The sequence below is a fragment of the Plecotus auritus genome, assembly GCF_963455305.1.
Source record: "Plecotus auritus genome assembly, chromosome: 3".
Taxonomy (NCBI): Eukaryota; Metazoa; Chordata; class Mammalia; order Chiroptera; family Vespertilionidae; genus Plecotus; species Plecotus auritus.
Genome location: NC_137772.1, coordinates 217,413,238 through 217,437,831, shown reverse-complemented (window position 1 = coordinate 217,437,831; position 24,594 = coordinate 217,413,238). Strand labels below are relative to the sequence as shown.

The 24,594-nt window shown below is 50.9% G+C and overlaps 1 protein-coding gene across 4 annotated transcripts in view; it reads left to right on the top strand.

Moving 5' to 3' along the window:
* The window catches only part of LARGE1 (LARGE xylosyl- and glucuronyltransferase 1), a 448,143-nt gene that overhangs the window by 221,581 nt on the left and 201,968 nt on the right, over positions 1–24,594 (top strand). For all 4 annotated transcript variants that reach the window (XM_080661445.1, XM_080661444.1, XM_080661446.1 and 1 more), the window contains exon 5: positions 15,716–15,839. In XM_080661445.1, coding sequence (XP_080517571.1) covers positions 15,716–15,839 — 124 coding nt within the window. The remainder of the gene's footprint in view (positions 1–15,715; positions 15,840–24,594) is intronic.

Sequence of the window (24,594 nt, the reverse complement as noted above, 5' to 3'; positions counted from 1 at the left end):
GTGTCCATCTGACCGGTAGCTATGACATGCACTGACCACCAGGGGGCAGACACTCAACGCAGGAGCTGCCGAGGTGCAGTGACTTGGCAGCAGCAGTTCTTGGATGACGCAATCCGCCTGAAACCAGGGAGGAGGGAGCCCGATTCCTTCCAGGGCCGCACGATTCCACCTTCAGCCATGGGTTATGTTGTTGCTGGGGCACTGTTGGTCCTGAATCTGGTTTACTGCACACTTGCGTTTGCATTCCATACCCTGTACAACAGCAACTTTGCAGAGTGCCCTCTAGCACTCTGGGACTCCTCGGGGGATGTCAGAGAGCCGGTTTCGGCCCGATCCTCACAGGCCAGGCCAGGCTGAGGGACCTCACCTGCCAGAGGGACCCCACTCACTCTGCAGATGCCCTTTGAGCCACAGCACCACCCTACGTGTGGCTGGCTCCGGAGGACTGCGGGAGATTGGCCCCAGGGCGTATCCAGCCTGTCTCACCCAGTCCCGCCCTGCTGGCCACCTTCTAATTCTTTTCAATGTGCATGAATCCGTGCACCAGGCCGCTAGTTGTGTTAATAATGTTTAATAGTAGCGATTAGGTGCTGTCTCACAGTGTTTAGAATTGCAGCTTTTAGACCTGAAGGGACCTTCAAGGACACCCCAAATTTAATGCTCCAATTCTTCATCAACTTCCCTTGCCTGATAGTCACCAGACCTCTGTGTACATGTCCCTGTTGCCAGGTTGTGGCTGAATTGTATGTGTTGCCCCAAAACACTTTATCTGTTGAAGTCCTAATGCCCGGTAGCTCAGAATGTGACTGAATTTGGAGATAGGATCTTTAAGGTGATTCAATTAAAATGAGGTCAGTAGAGTAGACCCTAATCCGGTATGACTGGTGCCCTTATGGGAAGAGATTAGGACACAGACTCACACAGTATGAAGACCATGTGAGGACACGGAGAAGACAGCATCTACAGCTAAGACAGGAGGCCTGGGAAGAAACCAGCCCTGCCGACACCTCGGTCTCGGACGTCCAGCCTCCAGACTGTGGGAAATTCTTTCTATTGGTTAAGCCACTCAGTCTGTGGCATTTTGTATCGTTCTGTGGAATTTTGTTCCGGCAGCTCTAGCAAACTAAAATAGGTTGCATTCTCTTTTCCATTGTAGCCCGGCCCACCTCTGTCCATTTCTGACCATTAGAGAGGCCCTGCCTTACATGCAGATGATATCCATGGCCCCAGGGGTCCGCATGGAATCGGCCCCATGAAGGACAGATGCCTCTGCCTCTGGGAGGTGCCTACCTTCCTGAGTCATCGCTTCTCCCCCTTAAATTCCAGGCGTTGGCCTCCACTTTCCCCCGTGACTTTCCTCTGTCCCCTCTCTGTGTTGATTGATGCCTCGGCATACTTAGGGTCTATCCAGATCGAACCCCCAGTTCCAGCCAGTGTCCTTGGCTCTGTTCAAAGAAACTTTCCAGGGTTTGGATGAAGCTTACCCAGAGCTTTAGCCAACAGCGTACAAATGTGTCAGGTGATGGGGTCAGGATCCAGAAGGTTCTCAGCAGTAGGAATAGTCACCAAAAACTCTGCGTTCAATTGATCAGAGATGAATGGAGAGTTTGATGCTAGAATCCAACTGTCAGTGGCATCAACAGAGACAGGAGAAATGATGGACACCCAAGCGCTGCCAACCCTGCACAAAACAGGGTTCATCTTGGGTTCAGCCCCCCGTCCAGCCCGTCTGTTATCAGTGCCTCAGGGTTCTCCCTTGAACATCTTTTCCTCTCTACCCTTTCCTCTCCTCCCACTGTGACTTGCAGAGTCCAGGTGCTTAGTCTCTCTGGCACTTGTCCTTCCCGTCTCCCCACTGCCAGGCTCCCAAAGGCTAGGGTGGTGTTTCAGACACGCAAACCTGGCTTCTCAAAGCCCGGCATTGACTTCTCCTCATCCAGGGGAGAGAACGGAATCTCTTTACAGCGTCACACAGACCATCGGGATCCGTGCTCTCTCTCTCCTCCCCTTGCTGATACTTCACGCTCCGGCAACACTGACCTGGTCGCAGCCCCACCTGCTGCAGGTGTGCCCAGATGTGTCCTGCCTGCTGTCTGTCCTCATTCAGCTCCGTCTGCCCATTTCTCCCCTCTTCCTTCCTCTCTTCCCACCCTACCTTGCAAACTCGCCTTACTCTGTAATACTTTGCAGCATCATTTCTACCAGGCAGCACCCCCCCCACCCCGCCCCCCGCTGCCTCAGAGGTGTAGGTCTAGGTTGGGACTTCCCTCCTACCAGCCCATAGTGCCCTGTGCATCTTTCTGCTATTATTTTATTACGTTGTTTTTATTTATCTATTTCTGTTGTGTCTTTTATAGTAGAGTGTGGGACTTGTGGGGACGGAATCCATGCCTTATTTTTTCTGTATTTCTAGTATCTTAGCCAAACACTTAACACACATTATATGCTCCATCAATGTTTACTTAGTTGACAACTGAATCTAGGAGACTGCATTCATAAATAACCTGAAGATATATTTATCCAACCGGTTAACAAATATACGTGGCTCAGACCTAGTTCAGTTTCACATTTATACCACTGTCTTGCTGACTGATTTTTAGCAGGTCATTTGAACTCTTTAGACCAAGCATGTCAAACTCAAAGGCGAACACGGGCCAAATAAACGAGGCGGCCGCAAGTTTGACATGCTTGCTTTGGACATTAGCTAGTTCTTGTATCAGTTCGCTTTTGCTGCCGACCAACTCACCCTAAAACTTACTTGGTTGAGAAGAACATTTCTTTATTAGCGTGGCTCTTAGTACTGACCTCACCTGGATGTTTCTTTTGCTGTCCATCCCCCCACTTTATGTGCCTGCAGTCAGCCAGTGGGGTAACAAAACATCCATCACTGCCTCCTGGAGCGGGAGCGGGGGGGTGGGCGTTGGGAGAAGTGAGCAGCCATGATCTTTACACCTTCAGGGGTGGGGCTCTCAGCTCCTCCTCATCGCCCTGTCCAGTTGGCATGGTGACTTCGGAGAAAGGAAGGAAGTGGGAATGGCCAAGTGGGGCTCTACCCCACATCTTCCGACATGTGACGGGACGCCCCTCCCACGCCACCTGGCTCCTGTGTGCTTTCTGAAACTCTGCCTGGTTCTTCACCTTCATCTGCCACTTGAAACCAGGCGTTTCGGGGCCTGAGCATTGAATTCGATGAGTGTTAATCAGCCTTTGATGCATTTATTCCTTCTCTCCACTAAAGAACTCAGGTCCCTCCCCGATCAGGGGGAAAAAAACAAAAAAACACTCTTTAGAGAAGCATATTTGCATGACCACAGACCATCAGCTATGTTATTTCTCAAACTTATGGCCATTTTTCAGGTCACAGAACCTTCTGGTGGTCGTGTTTGGTGAAAATATTATTGCTGTTGCTTTAGCTACAAAACCCGATAATCCCGATAGTTGTCGAAATGGTGAGAATTCCATTGAGTGCAAACTTTTACTCCTATGGTAACGACGCAGCACCGTGTAAAAATGTAAATGTAAAAGCAGCAGTAGGTGCACCATCAGGGAGGCATGGAGAGTTGAGAAGAAAGCACAGACTCCTGAGGTGTTATGAAAATCCTGCACCCCACGTCAGTGACCAAATAACCACTTCCGCCCTCCCACCCAAGAAATTCTACCAATGAGAATGGTTCTGTGAATTGACAGGCAGGGGCTCGTGAGTTTAGATAACGAGACAGCAGGACTTTTGAGAGGTTTTCCGCTCAGAAAGTCCAGCTATAAATAGCTTCCTTGCTTCCACAGCATGTTCCGGGGATTTACACACACACGATGATAAAGCCCTTTGACAAACGAAGTACCTGCTAATGGAAAGAATAATATAATAATAGTGGGGCAGGATGGCTCTTCCGGCTTTCGCTGTGAATTACAGTAATTAGATTTGTTTTCCAGACGAGGTTTTCGGCAGATTTTCATTGAAGGCTTGCTTTGTTACTTGAAATCAATGTTACTTCTGCAGCCTGCCCACTGACGGTAGGCCCACTGTGTTATGAAAGGTAGGTAAAGAGTGATATGGACACTCATACACACGGACGCCGGCCCTGAAAATGGCTATGGCAGCTTTTTGGAAAGACATGTCATAGTATTATGCCCAAGACCATGATCCGACATGACAGCGTTAGGGGCTCTGTCTTAAAAGGCCAATCCTAATGCAAAGCGGCTTTTGTGAAATATTACTTATAGTTAGAAAAATTTGAATGGCGCTTATAAACAGTAAGGTTAAATAAATGGAACATCCTGTGACACGAAACCATGTACTGGGTTGGTTTTAAGAAGGACGTCATAACATAGACATAAATGATATTTTATGATACGAAATAAGTGACAGCAGAATTTAAAAAATGTATGCATGCCCTAGCCAGTTAAGTTCAGTGGATAGAGCGTCGGCCTGTGGACCAAAGGGTCCCGAGTTCGGTTCCACTCAACGGCACATACCTTGGTTTCAGGTCCTCCCTGGCCCAGGCCCTGGTCGGAGCACATACAGGAGGCAACCAATTGATATGTTTTCTCTCACATTGATATTTCTCTCTGTCTTTCCCTCTCTTTTCCACTCTCTCTAAAAATCAATAGAAAAATATATCCTTGGGTGAGTATTAAAAAAAACAACAACAAAAAGCAACAACGTATACATAGTATCATGCCAGTATATAAACGTGTCCCATGCACACAGATACACATCTACCTGGTGAAAATACAGAAAAAAAAAAGAAGACTAGCAGAAAATAAATTTAAAAATGGAATTTTGTGCATGTTGTGGTTGGGGGTGTTTTGTTTTCTCTTTACATATATTTTGGTCATCTCAGTATGCAGCTTCTATGGCGAAGAAAAAGCTAGGTGAGAATATAATAAATTCAAAATATAGGTGAACAAAGGCTAATGTAATAGAAAGTAGCACAATGTAAAGTCTTTGTCACCTAGCTGGAAAGATGTTTAAAGAAAAATGTGGGGAAGCCTGTAACTCCAATCCCAATTGCAAATAAACTGGGAAATATAGCTGCTCTTCAAGGAAACGGAGCTTTTAGTGAGCTGAGAAAGAAAATATTTATTTAGTAACTTACATGTTTACCTCCTGGGCAGGAATGTTGGCTAGCTTGTAAAAATTTAATATTTGCTTGCTGGGATGATCTACTTACTCTCACACTCAACAGTCCTGTTCGCAGGAGGGAGCGTGGTGATTCCCTCACTGTGCATTTCAAGCAGCTGGGTTTTTGTTTGGGGTGGTTGTTTTTTGTTTGTTTGTTTCACATGGGCCCCTGAAGACCATGGAGGATATAACAGCATATTCGTGGCCAGTATCTTCCTCTAACTGTCTTATTGCTTATTCAGGCTTAAACTTATTATAGAAGCAGTTTCCAGACTGTGAAGGGAGGAACGAGGATTTGAATAAAGCCAAGAACCAGAGCTAGATGGGGATTCTGGTCTTGCCATCTGTGAGCTGGGAGCCACTAGGCAGGTCACTGTACGTGGAGCTCTGGGTTGTCCCACAGCTGTCACTGAGCCTGCTTTGACTACCAGAGGAGATGATCTGTCTGAAGCATCCCTGCATTTTATTTATTTAACAGATACGAATGCATCAGGCTCTGTTCCTCGTGTTTTTCAGATATGAGTGCATAGGTTTCTTTGAGGTGGATAATGCTATTGTCCCCATTTTACAGATGATGAAACTGAGGACCAAGATGTTAAGTCAATGCAGAGAGGATAAGCAGGGCCAGGTTTGATCCCTGTCAACCTAGCTTCAAAGTCTGAGCTTTCATTCAGGAAAAAAAAAAAAAAAGTTACCATTTTGAGTATCATTTTTTTCTTTTCAATTATCATTTGGGGGGACCATGTGGACATTGCTATCACTATTGTGATTCTTCATAGTCATCTTCATCCTCTCAGGTGGGTATTTTTGGGGTACAGAGTATGAAATAAATGGAAGTTTTAAAGGCCTGGATGACTTAGGACAATACCATGGAATAAAGAAAAGAAAAAATGATAACTATAGAAGAGGAAGACTATGTTAATTGACTTCATTGGCATGATTGTTTCATAATGTATACATATGAAACCGTCACCTTAAATGTTTATAATTCATGTTCACCTTAAAATATATACAATTTTTATTTGTCAATTATCTATCTATATAAAACCCTAATATGCAAATCAACTGAATGGCAGAACTACCGGCAGAACGACTGGTCACTATGATGTGTACTGACCACCAGGGGGCCGACGCTCAACACAGGAGCTGCCCCCAGCCCATAGGCCCCCACCAGCAGCAGCGGCTGCAGGGGGTGAGGCCAGCAAGCGGGCAGTGCCACGCCAGCCAAGGCAGGTGTGAGCGGGGCCCCCAATCACCCCACTGGTTGCCCTGCAGATCGGCCCTGATGACCAGCCAGGCCTAGGGACCCTGCCCGTGCACAAATTTCTGGACCGGGCCTCTAGTATTTCCGTGAAGTTAAGAATAAAAAATGTGGACAAGGTAATATCTTTAAACGGGCGTGAGAGCTTGTGCTCTTTGGTTATGCACATACACATGAAATCAGAATGAATTTGTATAGGTCAGATGCCAAGCATCACATATTTTTATTCGACCATTTTATTAGACCTTCATCCCAGCCCGGTCAATAAATGCCCTTATCCCCACAAGTGGATGAGGAAACTGAGGCATGTAGAGGTGAAAGAGCTTGTTCAAGGTCACTGGTAAGGGATGCTCCTGGGATTCACACCTCCCCTCTGCAAACCCTAGAGTCCATGCTGCTGTTACTACAATGGGAAGCCTTTTGATTTTTCTGGAAAGTGACTCTGTTCTTCTCCCATGGAGAGCTTTTCTGACATGAAACTGACTTGTCCTTGAATCATCCCACTTATCAAGGCCACCTGTCCTCCCTCACCCTAAGATCTCTCACTGAAAAAACCTCATTCTGGCCGCCGCGTTTTCCTGCAGTGAATTCTGTTAAATCTCTAAGTGCAACAGATTCACTGAGCGTTCAGGTTGCCATCACCGGCTCTTGTTTTTTCCTCTCAAAATTGCAGTTCCGTTCCCAACTTAATAATTAAGGATTATTCAGCTCAGATGTCCCCGTATAGTTTAATATAAACAGACCCTGGGTTGCCTTGCAGGGGCCGTGGCACATTTCTGACATGATAAGGAAGGCAACTCGAGGAGAAGCTGAGGTTTAATCATCTCTGCCTCTTTGTGTTACCATATTTATTGCATCCCACCCTGGAACAGGGGAGCAGTGGAGGCGGCCAGAGCATCGCTCATTACCAGCCGAGTTGCAGGCCCTGCTGAAGATGAGGCACGCACTCGCTCGCTTCTTTGTTGTAAAAGCTCGGTCTTGTTTGATGTCTGTGGCAACGTCTGGGTGTTTGAACCCAGGGAAGCTGTCTGGGACCCACACTGGCCTGCCTGTGCAAGCAGGAGCCTCTTCTCATGGGTTTAAAGCAATGCTCCCCAAAATGCACACATAACCGGTGACAGGTATAAAAGGCTATGTCAGATGTTGTGTAGATATAAAATTAGGTAGCATTGAATTAAAAAATGGAGAGAATTAATCCCTTTCGGATGCTTGTGAATGAGTCCTGACTGTCATTAGTAGATGAAATACACTTCGGTATAACTGTGTCCTTAGCATCTGTTGTCGCATCTCCCTCAGAACAAGAGAGAACAGGATGGAGACGTGGCCTTGGACTGATCTTGGAATTTGCAGGGCCCTGTTGTTAAAACTGGTGCTTACCTCGTGATTTAGGAACCGAATGTGAGACAAGACTCAGAAGTGACACAGGGAGAATGAAATATCACCTTTGTTGTCTTGAATTCTGGGGTGTCCTTTCAAATGTGGGCACGATCAGGCTCCCGTTGTTGGCCCTATGAATTGGGTTGACCTTCTGGTCAGAGGCCAACTGGACAGTTACAGGCCTTCCTCACCTGGGCAAGCCACTTAGTACACATCAGCACAGCCCCCCAAGGAAGAAGTCCAGAAAGAGCCCAGCCCACCAGGCTGACTTCCGCTCCCAAACTTACCGTTCGGACCATCACTCCCCCTCTCAGGCAAAGAAGTACGTACTCTAAAATTCACTTTTAAGACGTGTACACTTGGTTGGTCTTCAGTGTAATCCCAGTTGTGCAGCCATCACTACTATCTAATAGTAAACCATTTTCATCATCTCAAAAGCAAACCCTAATACCCAATAGCAGTCACTTCCACCTCCATCCCCTGATGCCACAGATCTACGTTATCTATGGATTTGTTTATTCTGGACATTTCATAGAAATGGAATCATACGATATCATTTAGTCTTTTGTGGCTGGCTTTTTTCACCCAGCGTAATACTTTCAGGGTCTGTCCATGTCAGTACTTCATTCCTTTTTCGTTGCTCAATAATGTTCCATTGTATGGATAGACCATGTTTTGCTTATCCATTCACCAATTGGAGGCCATTTGGGTTGTTTCCACTTCTTGACTTTAATAATGCCACTATGAAGATTTGTATACAAGCTTTTGACATATGTTTTTGTTTGTTTGTTTTAGGGCAAAGAGAGTTTACTTTTTTTAAATTAAATTTACTAGAGGCCCAGTGCACAGATTCGGGCACATTGAAAGGAAATTAATTAGAAGGTGGCCAGCGGGGCAGGACTGGGCGAGATGGGACAGACACGCCCTGGAGCCAACCTCCTGTGGTCCCGTCTCAGCCGCCGCACCTGGAATGGCGCCGTGGCTCAAAGGGCGTCTACGGAGCGAGTGAGGTCCCTCCGGCAGGTGGGGTCCCTTGGCCTGGCCTGAGGGGATCGGGCCGAAACCAGCAGTCAACCATCCCCCGAGGGGTCCCAGAGTGCAAGAGGGCACTGTACAAAGTTGCTGTCACTCGGCAGCTCCTGCGTTGTGCATCTGCCCCCTGGTGGTCAGTGCGCATCATAGCTACAGTTCCTAAGGCTTTTATATATTTAGATTGGAGTGACATCCTATCTAATAAAGACAGAATATGCAAATTGACCGTCACTCCGTGACAAAATATGGCGACGCCCATAGTCAATAAGGAGGGAATATGCAAATTGATGCAACAAAGATGGCGGCGTTCCACTCCGCCCCGGCCACTCCAGGCCTCTGGGCAGTGAGTGCACATGCACAGGCGCAGAGCAGCCATGGCGGGATGGGATGCCTGCTATGGGGGGAGGGCAGGGGGTGGAAGGAGCTACAGAAGGGCTGCAGGGCCAGAGCGAAGGCGGAAGGCAGTGGCTAGAGTGAAGGCCCGGGTCCCGGGTGCTGGAAGGAAGCCTATTCTTGCACGGATATTCATGCATTGGGCCTCTAGTTGGTTAATAAGATCATATAGGTTTCAAGTGTACATTACTATGATATATGATCTCTATATTGCATTGTGTGCCCACCACCCAAAGTCAGATCATCTTCTGTCACCATATATTTGGCCTCCTTTACCCTTAACATGTTTTCATATATTTTTGTACATAACTAGGAGTGGAATTGCTGAGTAACTCAGCAATAGTACCTCTATGCTTGTGGGAGAGGACAAGAGAGATCAACATGAGCCCCCATGTAATGTGCTGGATGTTTTTTGGGGGGCTGGGATATACCCATGAGTGATCGACCCCAGTCTGTCTCCACAGACAGAGATGGTCCTGAACAAGCACTCCACAGTTAGTAACCTGGCGGGGTCGGAGGGTTGTGATTGGGCTATCTTGATTCCAAGGGGCCTGTGGAATATGAAGGGGAGACCATCTGGTTGGCAGTGGATTAGCAAGTTAAAGCTCAAGGGAAACTTGGTTTCCATGGAGACTCCAGGAGAAGTGGTCTGGGCAATGTTCTCAGGTGCTTTCTCCATGGCCACCGAGAGGTGTGGCGGGCAGGACCGAGTTCTCACGATGAGTCAGTGTCAGCACATGTCACCTGCTCTGGGAGCCCCCCATGTCCCGGGTTGAGCATTTTCACAGTCTTCTGGGGGAAGTGCATGAGGCACACCGGCCCCTTGGGCCGTGCAAACACTAGTTTTGCCCTAACAGTGAGCTAAGTGTCTGCAGATTTACTCTCCCTTCTGGGAAGGCACTTGGGACCAGAGGAAGGTCACGGAGGGGACTCCTCATAGGAATGCTTTCAGCAGCCTCCTCTACTCGCCTGTTCCTCTTACCGGTACTGGTGTGTCTCCTCTGTAGCCAGGTTAACGTCCCGAATTCCAGGGGTGATCGCTGCCTTTGGATTCCCCCGAGCCTGCCCAACTCTCTTTCTCTTAGAGAGTGCAAGTCACAGGTCCTAGGAGGCCCATACTCTGTCCCAGCCTGCCAGGAAGTCTGTCCCTCTCTTTTTATCCTGCCCATGCCTGGCATCAGTAGGTGTTCATCACATGTCCTCGTATGAGCCACCCAAACAAGACTCGCTGTTCCACAGGCATGCCGTGTCCTTCCCTCCTGCTGGCCCTTTCCTTAGTCTCTTCTATCCTGCAGATGCCTGCCTCCATCCTCCACCTCTTCCCACCCAGAGGCCCATGCCAGTGCCGCGTCTCTGGGAACTTCCTGTCTTCTCTACCAGTGAGGAGGAGTCCCATCGCTCTGTGCTCCTCCCTGCAGAGCCCCCTGATTGGGTGCACAGGGTGTTCCCACCCAACTCCAGGGGTGCCCTTCACTGTCTGTGTCAGTCTCTTCACGTGTGCCATTCCCCAACTTTGCATTTGCGTGGGGCAGCCCAGCATTGTCACACACATGTTCTCACGGTTGTGTAGTTACCGTGATCTCTCTTCCTTGGTCCCCGCCAGGTGGATAGCTGAGGAGAGGACTCGTGCGCATCTCTTATGCCTCACCTGTGTCTGCTCTGATTGCCCTGTGGTGGATGTTTCATCATTCAGCTCATTCTGTGTGTGTGTGTGTCTATGGATGGAGGAACTAATTGAAACACTTTATTTGAAAAGTGATGCAAAAGCGTTGAGAAAATAACAGTTTCATAAGTTGATGTTGACAGTGGTTGTCTGAGTTTGTTGGGGCTGCTATAACAAAATACCACAGCCTCAGTGGGGTGTCTGCAGGAGAGCATTGTCTCCCGCAAGCCTAGAGGCTGGGAGCCCCAGGTCATGGCACCAGCATGGTCGGGTTCAGGCAGGAGCGAGGGCCTGCTCCCTGGGTACCAACTTCTCTCTGTGCCTTACCGTGCTGGGAGGAGTGAGGGGTGTCTCTGGAGCCTCTTTTATAGGTGCACTAATCCCTTTCAGTGGGACTCTGCCCCATGACCTAGTCACCTCCCAAAGAAGCCCACTTCCTGATACCATCACCTTAGGGGTTAGCACCCAACATATGAATTGGGTGGGGGGGCACAAATATTCAGACCATACTAATGGTCAGCACATTGAAATCTTACCATGTACCAGGCACTCCACTAAGCACTTCATATATATACACTAGAGCCCCAATGCATGAAAATTCATGCAAGAGTAGGCCTTTCTTCCCCCGGCTGCTGGCACCTGGGCTGCTTCCCTCCTCCAACCACCGGCAGGCACCTGGGACCTGGCTGGCTTCCCTCTGGCCCTGGCTTCATGAGGAAGGATGTCCGGAATGATGTCCAGAAAACATCTGGTCTAATTAGTATATTACCCTTTTATTATTATAAACTAGAGGCCCAGTGCACAAATTCATGCACAGGTGGGGTCTGGCCAGCCCAGCTCCAATCAGGGCAGATTGGGGCTGGGCCTGTTGGGAGGAGGAGATGGCAGGAGGTTGGCCAGCTGGCCTGCCCTGATTGAGGCCTGATCAGGGCCTGGCTGGCTGGGGTGAGGGGCCGAGGGCAATTGGCCAGCGGGCCCCACCCCCGATTGGGCTGAGGGGGCAATTGCGGGCAGGGCCGGACGTGGGGAGGGGATGTGGGCAGTGGGCCAGCCGGCCCTGCCCCTGAATGGGGTTGAGGGGGGCCAATCGGTGGTCAGCGGCAGGGGAAGGGGCCGTGGGAGGTTGGCCGGCCAGCCCCACCCTCGATTGGTGTGAGGGGGGGTCGATTGGGGGTGGACCTGGCTGGAGAGAGGCCCTATGGGCCAATCGTGGTGGGTGGGCCAATCTGGGGTGGGGCCAGGTGAGGGGAGGGGCCACGGGAGGTTGGCCGGCAGCTCCACCCCCCTAATCAGGCCAGTTCGCTGGCTGCAGTGGGCATCATAGCGATTGGTCATTGAGGTCCTTATGGAGTTCTGGTCACTGGCTTTTTATATATATAGATGTTATATCACTTAACCCCTACCATTGCCCAGGGTAACATTGCTCAGCATTATTGTGCATGTTTGAAGGGGAAGAAATTGGGGCCCAGAGCGATTATTAACCTGCTTATGGTCACTCAGTAATTGATGCAGCCAGGGTCCCAGCCCAGAGGTTCCGGGGCAGAGCCCAAGGCTGCATCACTGATGAGGATTGTGCCATCAGCTATGCTACCTTCATAGGAGGGGGTGTTGGCTTTCTCTTCCTGGTACGTCAGTGTGTGTTGAGCACCCGTGGATGCCAGCCCCTCTGCAGGGCCCTGGGGATGGAGATCCACGGGTGCTCCTGTCCGCAGGGTGTCACAGTCTGAGCAGGAGCCAGGGGTCTGAATGTACATCACAGCGCCATGCTATAGATGGTCCACTTGCCTTTCGTCTGTGGTGCTGTGTTAGCAGGAAAGGGACAAGGGTGTGCTCCGAGACGGATTCTAGGAGGAGACGACTTTCAGAGGGAATTTTGAAGGATGAACAGGAACTCCTGTTCAAGGAAGGGAGGGAATAACACGAACCAGGATACAGGCATTTGGCATCATCGCCCCGTGTCTAAAACGATGCCATCCCTCCGTCATGGATAAAAATGCAAGCTGGCAATTATACAGGCTTGTCTTGATCCAGCCTCCTCCATCCATCAGGCTCTGCAGGGGCTCGTGGGGGAGAGGGGAGTGGCTGTGCCAATGCTGAGGGCTAAGTGGACCATCTATCTTCCCAGGGGCTTTGACCAGGTGCCCCTGACGTAGCCATCAGTTAAGCCTCTGGCCAGTGAGCAGATGTGACCCCTCAGGCCATCGGTCCTCATCAGGCTCCTGACAGGCCTACTTGCAGGGAAGCTGAGGGCAGGCCTGCTTCCCCTCCCCCTGCTCCCTCCCCGCCTCCCCCTGCACAGTTGGTTCCGTGGAGGAATCTGCCGCTTCCAGACAATGGTCCCATGGAGGACTTCTGTCGTGTAAATTGTTTCTTCCATCCGTTTTCTTCAGTGTATTGCCCTAGTGCACCTGTTATGTGTATGGCAGGTTGGCCTTGGATAAGAGCTTTCTTCCCCTCCAGGCTCGCTCATCTAGCCCCACCCAGCTTGGCCACCCTCACCTCACAGTTGGTGCCCCCAATCCCCAAATTACCACCTTCCTCCAGCATGTCTTTCTTCTTCCAGCCCCTGTCCTGGAGACATCAGCGCCCACTGGGAATCTCAGTGTCCCCTTCGGCTGCTTCCCCTCCATTTTCCCCACATATAACTCTCTTCAGGATCCCTCCAGATTCAGCCTCCTGGCCGGCCGCTGTCCTCTCACCGTCTTCATCAGATCCCCATTCCACATCCATCTCGTCGAATCTCTTCCATGAAGTGTCCCCCTGTTACCCCTTATCTGTCCACCATCCATCCACCCAGTCAGATCCTTTTTGAACTCCTACCACACCCCAGACACTGGACGCGATCATGGGGGCAATCCACTCAAACACTTGGTGCGACCCTTGACCTCCCCGAGCTCAGCCAGATGGGGATGTAGACCAGTAAACAGGTGATCCCTACTTGCAGAGGGGCACGTGGTGCTGAGGTGCCTGTCTGTGAGGAAGGGCTTGACCTAGTCGGGGTAGTCAGGGCAGGATTCAAAGAGCAAATGGCAGCCCTCAGAGCTGAAGACTGGGTGCTGGGCAATCCAGTGCTGCATGGGGAGTGGGGCGAGGGGGAGCAGAGGCCAGACCGGGACCGCTGTAAGGGCAGGCATGGCGTGTGTTTACTCACCCCATGTCCCCTGCATCCTGCTCATTGCCAAGGAGATCGAAGTGCTCAGTAAGTATTGACTGAATGAGCCAGGGCAAGAGGGTTTCCTGCAGAGCAAACCGCATCTGAGAAGGCCCGGGTAGAAAGAGAGCATGGGGACGGGAGGCTGGGAGCCGGCCTCTGCATCTGGCACTTAGCACAGGGCCTTCCTGGAAGGCTGGGAGCTCAGGCAGGCTGCGCTGCCCCCCACACCTCACTGATGGAGTCCAGGCTGCTTAACTGGACACACATTGCTTCCTGTGGACTCTCATCTTCGCTTCTATGCTCTAACCTTAGAGTCCTGCTCACCACTCCCTGTCCCAGCACCCCTGAGTGCGGCCACAGTCCCTTTATTCTCCTCTCTCCCTTCACCTCCTGTCAGTCGTCTATCTGTTAAGGCGCTGCTTCCCCCAACTCATATGCGTCCTTCTGACCCGGTCAGAACTGTCCCGTCTGTTTCTTTGTTCCCATAGCATTCGTGTGCTGTGCAGTCATTGCCACATGATCACACTCCACTTCATGGTTATGGCGTTTCACTGTGGGCCGCCCGTCTCTGCAAATAGGATGGGCTCCTTGAGGTCAGAGGGACCAGGTGGTTTTCCTCCATAGGTGCTCCTGCATCATATTAAAACTTACGTTGTTTTTACAGCACAATAGTATTTATGTCGTTCTTCTACATCGAACTATTGCTTTGTGCCTGGTAATCCCTCAAGAAGGCATTATCTGCTCTTTATGAATATTCTATGTTTATTGTTAATATGCATTATAGATGGCACTTATTTTAATCAGCACAGTGGCCTGATGAAGAGGAGTTTCCAACATTTTATAGAGGAAGCAGCAGGTGTGTGGCGGTATAGGGGACTTAGGTGTGGGGAGGTATACATGACTCAGGTGTGTGGAGGTATACGTGACTCAGGGGTGGGGAGGTATACCTGACTCAGGTGTGGGGAGATGTACATGACTCAGGTGTGGGGAGGTATACCTGATGCAGGTGTGGGGAGGTATACCTGACTCAGGTGTGGGGAGATGTACATGACTCAGGTGTGGGGAGGTATACCTGACACAGGTGTGTGGAGGTATACGTGACACCCGGAAGTCTGCACTCCTGAATGCCAGCTCTGGGAGTGAACCCAGCTTTGCCTTGTGTAATGCTGGGTTGTACTAGAGTGCCGCCTCTAAGGGCTGGTTGACAGAGGTGGGATGAAGAAAAGCTGTAGAAACGTGAACAGTGAGGTACACTGATATCCAGTGACGAGCCCTGGTGACTCCTTCTGGGGTGCCTGGTTTTCTTTGGGAGAGAAACAAGCAGGAAACAGACCTCAGGACAGTGCCGGCTCCACCAGCCAGGCTAAGGACGCCAGAAATAAGGGCCAGTCCAGGTGTTACATGTGCTCCACTTAGGACACCCGGAAACACAGGTGTCTAACTCACAGGTGCGGTGGTTGGCTTGGATGTCATGTCACCGGCCATTTCACCCTCCTGGTCCTTATCGTCATCTGAAAGGCTGAGGTTGGTGGCATGTCCTTGCTCCTTGCTGGCCCCGCCTCCCTCGCCAGTGGGCACTGATTTGGTCACATGCCTGATTTGCTTTCCCAGTTGCTGTTGGAAACCGGCCACGGGTGAGGGTGGGTTGAGGGGTGAGGGTGTGCTTTTGGGGCTCAGTGCTCCCTGCTGACCCTCGCCCTGCCGCTCCCACAGGCGGAACCCTCTGCACTTCCACCTCATCGCCGACTCCATCGCCGAGCAGATCCTGGCCACGCTCTTCCAGACCTGGATGGTGCCTGCCGTGCGCGTGGACTTCTACAACGCAGACGAGCTCAAGGTACGGGGGGTAGGGGGGTGCCTCCCAGTCTCCTCGACTGGGAACTTTTCTTGTTTATGGTTTAGGGGACCTCAGCCATGGCAGAAGTCTCAGCTCCCCACTGGAAATGCCCGGGGATCACTGAGGGTGCTGCCACCCAAGTCTGCTTTTATCCTCCAAAGCCTTAAAGCAACCACTTCCTTAGCTCACAATGTCCATGGGTCTGAGCAGGTCTGGCCCCCCAGGCTCTCTGTGGAGGCTGCAGGCCATGGGCCTGGTATGTATCTGAAAGAGATCTAGATTATGATCTGTTCCCCCATGAGGTAAATAAATGCTGAACTCTGCCTCCAATGGACATGGGCTTGGATTCATGGATTGTCATTCACTGGTCATAGAACCCAAAATGGATAACCTGTACCTTTGCTGGGTGTGTTTTCTCACCAGAAGAAAGGTGCTATCATGCTAACCTCATGAGGGATTAAGAGGCTCAAACGAGAGAATGTATGTGAATGTGTTTTAAAAGACTGCTGAATAAATATTAAGGACTAGAGGCCCGTTGCATGATATTCGTGCAAAAATAGGCCTTCCTTCCCCTGGCTTTGCTCCCGGTCGCCCGGGAGCCTGCAAGTCCTCGCTTCCGGCCGGAGCACCGCTCCTGTAGCTCCCTCCACCACCCCCCGACCCCCTCACAGCAGGCATCCCGCCCCTCCCGGCCGCTCTGCGCCTGCATATGCAAAGTAACCCGCCATATTTGTTGGGTTAATTTGCATACTCACTGCTGATTGGCTATGGGTGTAGTGGAGGTACATGTTTGTCTATTATTAGGTAAGATTATGTTGGGCCGGAGGGTATCAGCCAGATGAGACCCATTTGATCCCATCGCTCCCTCACTTAAAATCTTGTTGTGCCACTGTGCTTGCGTCAACATCTGGTTAAGAAGTCCTGTATATCCTGGCTCTGGACGCTCTTGTCATTCCTGTAAATTCACTGTGTTACTGGTTCTCTCCGCCTTCTCTGCTGTGTTTGAGGCTTTGCTTGTGCTATTCCTTCTGACTGACATGCCCTTGTCACCACTCGCCTTGTCACCACTCCTGCTCACCCTTCGGAACTCAGATGCATTGCCACCTCGTCTGAGAACCTTTCCCAGTTTCCCCAGAGAAGAGGACACATTTTCTCCTCTCTTGTCCGTCCACCGCTTCAGTCTCGAACCTTCTTCATGGGGGCAGGACGGGGCCCATCTGGTCCTTTTCTGTCGTGTGCTGCATAGTCGGAACCCCGTCATGCTTGTGGGTTTAACAAATTGCTGTTGTTAGAGGAATGTGTAACTTTGCAGAAATACGTGATGCTCTGACTCCAGTCACCTTGGGGAGGACTAAACACCTAGGCATGAGGCGGATTCTAGCAAATTGCTTGTTCCAAACCTCATAAAGCCATTATATTTTCATCTCCAAGCCATAACATTCTAAATAGATCGCAGAGATGCCGGCCAGAGCTGCTGATTTCCCCGTATTTCAGGCTCTGAGGTTGATGGAGACGCTCAGAAGTCAGCGTTTGGGGATTGTCGTGGTAATTTGTGTGCCATTCCAATCTATTCTGAGCTAAAATTGATTAACACTCTCAAAAAGGGAAAAACAGAATTTAGCAAATTGCTGCACTAATTAAGGTAAAAGCAAGCCACTCTGTCTCCCCGGGTGTACGGGCCAACACCGTGGGGAAAAGCAGGGGAGGGGCAAGCGGCGTCTGGCGCAGAAGGCTGAGTCCGCCTCCTCCTCCAGCGTTCTCCTGTCTCCAGGCAATCCTGGGCCGTGTCCCTTGCAAGCCTGTACCCTCTACTATTTAAACAACTGTCTATTTTTATTGATTTCAGAGAGGAAGGGGGAGGAAGAGAGAAATAGAAACATCAATGATGAGAAAGAATCATGGATCATCTGCCTCCCACATACCCCACACCATGGGGATGGAGCCAGCCACCCAGGCACGTGCCCTGACCGGGAATCGAACCGTGACCTCCTGGTTCATAGGTCAACACTCAACCACTGAGCCATGCTAGCTGAGCCTGTACCCTCTACTTTTTAAGAAAAGACAAAGTAGCAGAAAACAGAAAGCCCACGTTCATCTCCTGGCCTGCCTCGGAATAACTCTCGGATTCGGGTTCTGAGCCCGGCTCTCTGATTTGGGGATGAGTAGGACAGCACCGGCTGCCAAGGGATCAAATAAGATGGCTCATGTGAAGGCCCGGCAGTGCCCAAAGGGCAGCAGGTCCTTAAAGATGCCCCGTTCTCCTTTGCTGCCGAGGCAACATGGGATTAAAAGGCTCCTGACTGTGTAGCCCATTGTGGAATCTGGGGAGAGTCTGGAGGCTGAGGAGTAAGGTACCGAGAACTGTAATCAATAGGAATTTCCAGGAGCTCTTGGAGGAAAGGGGAGTGGGAGGGAGGAGATGGGTCTTCTCACTCTCGCCTGCCCCCTTCAGTGCGGGTAGACCTGCTGTTCGTTATTTTACTTACTGAACTGTTAGCCATGTGAATTGAGGGCTCCAGGCCTTAAAAAAAGAATTGAAAAATACAAACTTGGTGAGTTCTAAAGGACATCGCCTCCAGTGTCCTGTCCTCCGGCCCGATTCTGCTATCGGCTGTGCCAGGCAGGTCCCCAACACCTGCATTTGATTTTCCTACCAATTACATACCTGTCTCCCACAGGCCTTTATCCCCCAAGATTGGAATCGGGTAAGATTCCATTGAGGATGAGGACTGGGAAGGCATTTTGTAAGACATACTTTCTCCATCCTAATATATAAAAACCCTGGGTCCGTCACATCCACAATGACTGGAGGCTCGACCTAACGCCCAGGCTGCACGTGCAGCAGGCTCTGGTGGGTGGGGACTTGTGGCAGCGGAGACAGGGACCAGGGAGGTGGGGCTGGCACTCACACTCACTCACAACCGCACACAGGCACAGACACACACAGCGCCCACCAGCTTTCTTTCTCTCCCTCCCTTTCTTTCCCTCCCTTCCAGCTCGCTCTCAGAGCCTCTCTCAGAATGAGGAAACAAAATAGACTGGGCCTGAAGAGGACTGGATGGAAAGGAGGGTGGGCAGAGGGTGGAGCGGTCCCCACTGGCCCCGCCCCCTCCCAGCTGGGAAAGAGGAAGAGGGAGGTAGTGAGGCCTGGGGAACTGCTAAGAAAAACAAAGAGAGACAGAGACTGGGCAAGATCAGGCTGGCAGGGGAGGGCAGTTAGGGGTGATCAAGCAGGCAGAGGAAGTTGGGGGTGAGATCGGGCCAGCAGGGGAGAGCAATTGGAGGTGAGATTAGGTCGGCAGGGGAGGGCAGTTAGGGGCAATCAGGCAGGCAGGCAGAGGCAGTTAGGGGTGATCAGGCAGGCAGGCAGGTGAGCAGTTAGGAGCCAGCGGTCCCAGATTGCAAGAGGTATGTCCCACGGGGATCGGGCCTAAACCAGCAGTCGGACGTCCCCCAAGTGGTCCCCGATTGGAGAGGGTGCAGGCTGGGCAGAGGGGAAAGCTCTCCCCACCCCCGTGCACAAATTTTGTGCATTGGGCCGCTAGTAATCCATAATGATAGCAGTGGTAATAATTTATACGTAATGCTGCCCAACATACCCAAGACCATGCTCTGCCCACTCTCCCCAACCCGAGCCTCTCCTGGCTCATAGCGCAACCATCTCTCTTCTTAGTTCATCCAGAACCCAGCGGTTTGTCATTGGCAGGACCCTTTCCCTCACCCCGTGTCCAACCATGCCACGTCCTGGCTTGCCGCTGTCTCCCCTGCCAGCACCCTAGTCTCCACGTTCTCCATCAGCAGCATGAGTCGGCCATCCCAGAAGCCAGCCCCAGCATCGCCACCCCCTTTCTTCCGTGTGAAACCTTCCGGGGTCTTTAGCTGAGTTGCATTTTCCTGCACCGCCTGGCTCCTGCCTCCTTCAGCTTCACCTCATACCACCCTTGGTTTCTCCCTCAGTCTTCAGATTTGCTCTGCTGCTTCCCTCCACCAGGGGGCCCGGGTACAGGTTACTCTATCCCTTCACCCCTGTTCTCTAGCTGGCCTTCTCTCCCCGCAGTGCTAATATGTCAATCGCACATTTCTTTTGAATAAGCAGCATGTACAGGCACACCTCGTCTTCTTGCACTTCACAGACGTTATGCCTTTTACAAATCAAATGCAAGACCCTCCCTCGGCAATAAGATTGCAGCTGGCTTTCCTTCAACACTCGCTGTATTGTGCTGGTCTGGAACGTGACCCAGCTCTCTCCTAGGTCTGCCTGCACTCGGGGAGCCTTCTCTGCCTCTGTCATCACACAGGGGTTCCTTTGTCATATGTTGTCATAGGGTCACCAGCATTTCTCAATAAACTCATGGTGCAGTGTAACCTTTCACGTCTTTGTGTGTTGAGCAGGTAAATGTCTATCTCTCCCCAGGACAGAAAGCGCCAACAGGGCCAGCGGTGTCCCGTTCGCTCCTCATCGCCCGCGTATCCTTGTGCCTGGTGTGAGGCCTGGTTCATAAAAAAGATTTGCTAAATGGCCCAGCTGTGGTGACTCAGTGGTTATGTGTAGACCTATGAACCAGGAGGTCACAGTTCGATTCCCGGCCAGGGCACATGCCCAAGTTGCGGACTCAGGAGGGGGGCATGCAGAAGGCAGCCAATCAATGATTCTTTCTCATCATTGATGTTTCTATCTCTCCCTCTCCCTTCCTTTCTGAACTCAATTTTATATATATATATATATATATATATATATATATATATATTTAAAAAGTTTGCTAGTCCTAGCTGGTTTGGCTCAGTGGATAGAGCATTGGCCTGTGGACTGAAGGGTCCCAGGTTCGATTCCTGGTCAGGGAACATGCCTAGGTTGCGGACTCAATCCCCAGTGTGGGGCATGCAGAAAGCAGCCACCCAATGATTCTCTCTCATCATTGATGTTTCTCTCTCTCCCTCTCCCTTTCCCTCTGAAATCAATACAAATACATTTTTTAGAAAAAGTTTGCTAAATGAATGGTACACAATAACGTGGGGCTGGGTCCCTGAGAGTATTCGAGTTATTAGGAAGGGCTTTCTCCTTCACTGCCAGGACTCACCGCATCCTGAGGCCACTGGGCAGGGACCCTGCAGAGGCGTAAATAAGGCAGCTGCCCCTGCACCACCCACGTCAAGTCCCCAGCGCAGCCTTGGGACAGGTGGGTGTCTCTCCACGACAGGTGCGCCAGGGAGGGAGCACAGCAAACCCATCCCTTAGTGACGCTGGGGGAGGAAGAGCAGGGGTGGGGCGGGTGGTGCTGGGACCTTCAGTGCCTTCAGGAGGCGTGTTGGTGGGCAGCCTCAGCCACACAGCTCCTGCACTTCCTCAGACAGCTGTTGGGAATGGCGTTCCTCAGAAATACCCCTGTGGGCCCCTGATGGTGTCTGTGGTGCAGGAGAATGGAGAAGTAGGGAAAAGGAGATTTCTGAAGGACCTGTGCATGATTAAAGATGAGCCTCGGGAAATCCACGGGGACCGGTATGCCGCTAGTCTCTGTGGCCTGTGAGATGCTGGCCCATCTTCCTTCTGTTCACACGGCCTGGTCAGCCCCGGCCTCCAAAGCTCTGTACCCACAGGCTGCAGGACTGAGGGCGTCTTTGTGCTGCGAACCCACAGCCGATGGGGCTGCTGTCCCAAGGGAAGGACCAGGATGAGAAGGGGGCTAGCTTTCCTGTCGAGCTTTGTGGATGGCGGCATGCTGTCACTCACTTCCCACGACAACCCCGTGGGGCGGAGCGAGAATTTTATTGCCTCCTTCTCGGGTGATGTATAACTTGAAGCGCAGAGTTGAAGAGTATCTGCTAATAAATGCCAAGGCTGATGGTTGACTCTTCCCTTTCCAAGCAAAGCGATGTGGGACATGGGATTGTATACTTCAGGAGAAACGGTCTTGCTCCCATTTGGCCCAGAAAGTCACCCCACGCCACCCTGGGGTGAGGATGATCCCGAGCTGGTGAAGGGAGGGGGGTGGAGGCTGTTCCATGATTCGCTTTCTAGCTGGGGGCCCTCCTTTATCCCCCTTCCTCTTAGACCCGATGCCTGCTCCTTCCAGAAAACATAGGTGTCTGACTCTGAAAATTGGCTTTCTGCTCACACTCGGTGTCTTTGTGCTGGCCCCCAGGGAGTACCGCAGAGGCCTCCGTAGGTAACTGTGACCTCTCAGCACCCTGCAGGCTGGGGAGACCAGCTCCCGTTGTTCCTCTCACCAGGGAAGGTGGGCAGACTGCCCTCACCTGTCTGTCTCCTAGGAAATGATGGGCATTTCCAGCCAGCAGGGACTCGTGATGCCACAAAATCACAGGGTCTCGGGTGGGAAGCAAGCCCAATACTCACAGCGCCTTTTGGACAAATGAAACCCAGAGGGTTAAGCAAGCCTCCTGGATCTCACAGGTGACTCTTTCCAACACAGTCGTCTTCCAAACATTGGGTTTGGGTTTTATGATTGCCAGGTCCAGGCCATCGTTCAAAGGGACTGCCCTTGGCAGGGGTGGTGATCACATACCCCGGGGGTGGGGGTGGGGAAGGCTGGATGAGTGGAAGGGAGACTTGGCCTGCAGAGGACTTGGCCTGCAGAGAAGGACAGAGGACCTGGGACTGTCTCATGGAGGACACGATCCGCTCTATGATGCCCTGCAGAGAAGTGAAGTAAGGTATGTGTGACCTTTGGGTTTGCCTTATGCAGTTTAATAATATGGTGAGACAGATAGTAATGCATAGAGTCTGTCTTTCAAGAGCTGATCTCTCCTCTGTTGTTGAAGATTAATGCAGGAAGTGAGGTCTTGGGATGAAAAGCACGGTGCTTGGCACACGGCAGGCACTCAACAAATTCCATTTCCTCCCCTTCCTCTCATGGATTTGAAGATGGCTGTGATTGACCTCTTACGTCTCTTCTTAAACCCATCATGTCCACGCACCTCGCCTTCCCCTTCTACAAAGGAGCAAGTGACGCCTGACTTCTCGCCAGAGACTACCCACCTGGGGTTGTTTTTCTGGAATAGCTTATGGACTTGGGCTCTTGTTCCTTCTCTCCTTTTGGGTCTCCTGTTATGCCGGAGGGCTGGCTGAGGCTAAATGCTAGGTTCACATCCGGAAAAGCTAGCATTCTCCCGTTTCTGAGTTGCTTTACTGGTTCCTGGATTATCCTGGTGGTTTGTGAAGATGCGGGCTGGTTCTCTCGGGCCAGCAATCTTAGCTTTGTTGTTTGGCTTTCTCTTTGGGACAGCAGAGGCGAGGTCGGGGCACAGACGTGCAGGGTGAAAGGCATTCGGAAGCATACCTTTCTGTATTTAGAAGACTGGTCTTGGGCTTTTAAATAGGAGACATGGAAAATTGTAGACAACCCTCCGAAATGGCCATCTGCATTAGAAAAGACTCTGTGTCGTTGGTACAGTTCACTCTATACACTGGCAAATGTTTCTTTATGTAACGGGGTGTCCTAATGAATGGGCCCTGTCCCCTTCCGAGTCATAGAATCTTAATTAGGAAGGAACTTGGCATTCATCCGGCATAACCTTTCCCTTTCTTCTGTGATGTTCTACATAAATGGTCATTACTCTTCTGCTTTTGAATGCTTCCAGAGATAAGAGATCATTGCCTCCCAGAGGACCCTGTTCCACATTGCGAGACTCGACCAGAAATATCCACCTGGTGCTGTACTGAAGTCTTATCGTTCTGAGTCTCTCCATTAGTCCTGAGCATCAATAAAGACCCAACGTCAGAGTATAGATCGCTGTCTGTTAACTCACCTGCTGTCCCCACTAGATGAGAGAACCAGGAGGGCCGCACCTATCCATTTCATCTCTATGCCCAGCTTTAGGATGAAACCTGGCCAGTAGTGGCCCCAACAAATGCCTGGGTTCTGTGTTTGGGGCTGCAGGGTAAGTGAATGGGGCAGGTGTCTGAAAACCTGGCATATCTCCTGAGTCGTCTCCTCATCCCCCAGAATCCTCTACCTGAACCCCGAGTGGCAGCGCTCAGTGCTTAATGTGACACTTACATGTGTCTTCTGGCATGTTTGTGTGACACATGGTTTCCAAGGTGTTGCCTGCCTGGAATGTGCTCACCCTTGTCTCTGTTTCAGACATCCACCATTCTCTGTGCTTCCTTACAATGCAGCAGTTTTTCCAGATCTACGCAGGTGACATGTCCCACCAGGAGCTGTAATTGGTCTGAGCTCAGAGACTTCAGTGCTGTTAAAGCAGTTTAAGTGGCCCCCGACCCTCCTTCCTCCCGTCTCAAGCATTTGATCCCTTTGTAGTTGCATTGCTGTGATCTCATTGGTGGTCATTCACCTGGATACAGAGGAAGTGCCTTCGGATACCTTATTCCATTGTGTCCTCTCAGGAGTCCCATGCTAGGGAAACAGCACGCGTGCCCTTTTGTTACTAAAGCGTTTACCAGAGGAATTAGCAGAACGCTGTTGATCAGGGCTGAGGTGATGTTAAAACCTAGCTCTTCTGGCCTTCAGTGCAGTGCTGTTCTCTTGTACCACAAGTCTCACCCTTCCAGAACTTGAGTTAAAAAACAACTTCAGTGCCTACTTGGTGTGGCTCAGTGGTTGAGTGCTGACCCACAAGGTCAGGGCACATGCTGGGTTGTGGGCTCCATCCCCAATGGGCGTGCAGGAGGCAGCCGATCAGTGATTCTCTATCATCATTGATGTTTCTATCCCTCTCTCCCCTCTCCATTCTTCTCTCTGAATCAATAAAACATATTAAAAAAAAAAAAAAGAACTTC